Source organism: Malurus melanocephalus, unplaced genomic scaffold (genome assembly GCF_030028575.1).
Source record: "Malurus melanocephalus ecotype Western Australia unplaced genomic scaffold, MMel_1.1 scaffold_955, whole genome shotgun sequence".
Classification (NCBI taxonomy): domain Eukaryota; kingdom Metazoa; phylum Chordata; class Aves; order Passeriformes; family Maluridae; genus Malurus; species Malurus melanocephalus.
Window position 1 is genome coordinate 57937 of NW_026624187.1, and position 3114 is coordinate 61050.

A 3114-nucleotide genomic window follows, 5' to 3' on the forward strand; every position below is an offset into this window, starting at 1 on the left:
AAAAAAAAAAAAAAAAAAAAAAAAAAAAAAAAAAGGTGAAAAAAGTGTTACTACAGAAACAGGATTTACATGGGAGAGGCTAAAAAAAAGCCCGGGATGAAAAAGAGACGGGGATGCATCGCAGCCAGACATGGTTTCCATGGCAACCAGCGGCAGAGCCAATCCCACAGCTGGACATAGATGTCCCCAGAGCCACATGTGGGCACCCGGGCACCTGTGGGCACCGGGCAGTGCCCCCCTGGCAGCCCCAAGGGACACGGGACATCCCCGGAGGGGTTGGGAAGGAAAAAGTCCCAGGATCGGCTGCGCCTGCAGGGGTGGACAGTGGATGGAGGGATGGAGGGAAGGATGTGCTCCAGATGTGCAGGCATGGACACAGGACATCTGTCCCAGCCCCTTTTCTGCTGCCACACAGATGTCCCCAAGATGTCCCCCACAGATGACCTCACCTGTTCCCTCCATGGTGACGCATCCCACTGTCCCTGCTCCCTTCCCACCCGGACAGCTCCTCAAATCCCCTCTGCTGTGGGGACRCAGTGAGACTGGGATGGAGATACCACAGCAATGGGGACACCACTGGGACCAGGATGGGGACACTGCTGGGCTGGTGCCAGAGCCCAAGGGTGTCCCTGCTCCAGCTGCTTGGGGCTGCTCCACAGGAGGACAGGGCACAGGGGACAGAGCAGGGACAGGGCACGAGGGGCCCCCAGAACACCCTGAGCCACCCAGTTCTCCCTGAAACCCCCCAATGCCCCCAAATCCCCCAATCCTCATCCTCCTGATTTCATCCAGCCCCCCCAGCCCCCCGKGCCCACCTGATGCTGAGCAGGGGCCGGGTTTTGTGCACCTGCGCATCGCACATGGGGCAGTATTTGTTGGTCTCCAGGTAGTGAACGATGCAGGTTTTGCAGACTGTGGGGACAGAGGGGTGCCGTGAGCAGGGGGGGACRACAAGGGGACAGAGCCTTTGGGCCAGACAGGACTCCTGAGACCCCACACTGACTTAGGGACCCCCACACCAGCTTGGGGATGGGACCTCTGCCCATTCCAGTCCCATCCATCCCCCCACAGGTCCACGGGGCAGCATCACTCGGCACGGGTGGGTTTGGGCATGGCAGGAGGGTGTCGCTGTGGGGTTTGGGGACACCCCTGGGGACAGCTGGGGACACTCACAGGAGTGCAGACACTCCACGATGGTGGTGGCATCGATGAAGTAGCCACCGCACAGGGCGCACATCAGGTGGGGGTTCAGCTCTGTGATCTTTATCCGGGTGGTCCTGTGCATCTTGGAGCAGCCCCTGGCGGATCCTCCCTGCGGGAACACCCCCGGGAATGTCCCCTTGTGCACGGATGGGATCCGCAGGAGCTGCGTCACATTTCAGGGTCTGGGGCGGGGGTGTCCGGTGCTCCCTGGGATGTGTCATCCACGGGGCACTCGAAAATCTCCCCGTGCCACCCCCAGCTCCAGGAGCATCCCAGCCCCCTCTGCCTCATCCCAGTGTATCTCCAGCTGTGTCCCCAACATGCTGGGACACCTCTGAGCAGGGACAAACGCCCTATGTCAGCCAGATCCCCACCTGTGGCTATACACACACACAGGAAAGACAAAAAAGGAATTTTGGATTGGTTCCATGGAAAAGGCATTTCCATCCAAAATCCCATGTCTTTTTTTTCTACAGAAAATCCTGAGTCTGGTGCTGACCGCCTCCCACCCGGCCGGGAACAGCCAGCGAGGCCACGTGAGCGCGGCGGGAGCGGGGTGAGGACCCGAGGAACCGCCGCCTTCCCGCTCCGGCACTTCCACATTTCCAACGGGAGCCTGGAATCGCCGCCGTTTTATTGTTTCCATGGTAACCACGTTACTCGGAGAGCAGCCGGAACACTGTCACAGCCTGCCGAGGCCGGGGGTGGGGGACAGGGAGCCTGGCGTGGTGGCAATGAGCACGAGCACCGCGGCAGGGTCGGGACACCGGCGGCGACACTACAAGCACCTGCCGGGACACACGTGTGACACACGGGGACACACGAGGACACACATGGACACATGGATTACAGTACACACACGGATACACCTGCAGCCAGGAATGGGGACGCCACTGGCACTGGGATGGAGGTGCAAGGAGAGGGACGTCACTGGGACCATGATGGAGGTGCCAAACAGATGGGGACACCTCTGGGATGTTGCAGGGATGGCGACACCACTGGGATGGAGATGCTGCAAGAACACCATTGAGACTGGGATGCCACGGGGATGGGACAGCACCGGGACATTGCAGGGATGGGATGTCACTGGGACAGGGATGGAGGTGCCACAGGAATGGGAGAACCACAGGGGCCAGGATGGAGACGCTGCAGGGATGGGGACACCCCTGGGATAGGGACCTGGAGGACACCCCTGTGCTGGAGGAGCAGCGGCCGGGCTGAGCTCCAGSATCTCCTGGCAGAGGGTTTCCAGGACCACCGGGGTGTTTGGGCACCCCCCAGTCCTCCCTTCCCAGACCCAGCTCCGCTCCCTGGGCACCCCCGGTTGGTGCCCCCAAATCCCCCTCCCCAGGTGATGGGAGGGTCCTGCCAGCCCCCTCCCCATGTCTGGGATCCCCTGTACCCGTTTTCTCCCGGACAGGCTGCGTTTTGGGGGGAATTTCGCAGCTTTCGGTGCTCGCAGCCGCCAGTGGAGGCCCCGGGTCTCGGCGGGAGGGGGAAGCCCGAGCCACCGGCGCAAACCGGTTCTAATAAACCGGCCGATTTCCTGTGGCGGGGAGGGGCGGAACAAAACCCCGGCTCCCCCGGGCCCCGCCGCATCCCCCGGGCCCGCCCGTCCCGCCGGCAGCTCCCGCACCTCCGGCTGCGACTTTCGGGCTCTTTTGTTTTCGTGGGCGGTGGCCCGGCACGGTCCTCCCCTTCCCTAAAATCCCCCCGACCGAGCACGGGTAGGGAAGAATCTATCAAAGTCACCGGGACTCAGCCCCGAGCTGCCGCCCCTTCCCCGTGGGATCCCCCGGCGGCGAGCGCGGGGCTCGGGAACAGCCCGGGACCGCTCCCCCGGCACGGCCCGGGCCTCGCACGGCGTCCACGGGCCCCGGAGCCCCGGGAACGCGAGGGAACAGCCCGGGA

The 3114-nt window shown here is 63.0% G+C and overlaps 1 protein-coding gene across 1 annotated transcript in view; it reads right to left on the reverse strand.

Moving 5' to 3' along the window:
• The window catches only part of PCGF2 (polycomb group ring finger 2), a 10698-nt gene extending 7592 nt beyond the window's left edge, over window positions 1-3106 (reverse strand). Inside the window, exons 1-2 of the mRNA XM_057386336.1 lie at window positions 1174-3106; window positions 816-912 (exon numbers count right to left, since the gene is read on the reverse strand). Coding sequence (XP_057242319.1) covers window positions 816-912; window positions 1174-1285 — 209 coding nt within the window. The 5' untranslated portion in view covers window positions 1286-3106. The remainder of the gene's footprint in view (window positions 1-815; window positions 913-1173) is intronic.
• Window positions 3107-3114: the final 8 nt, after the last annotated feature.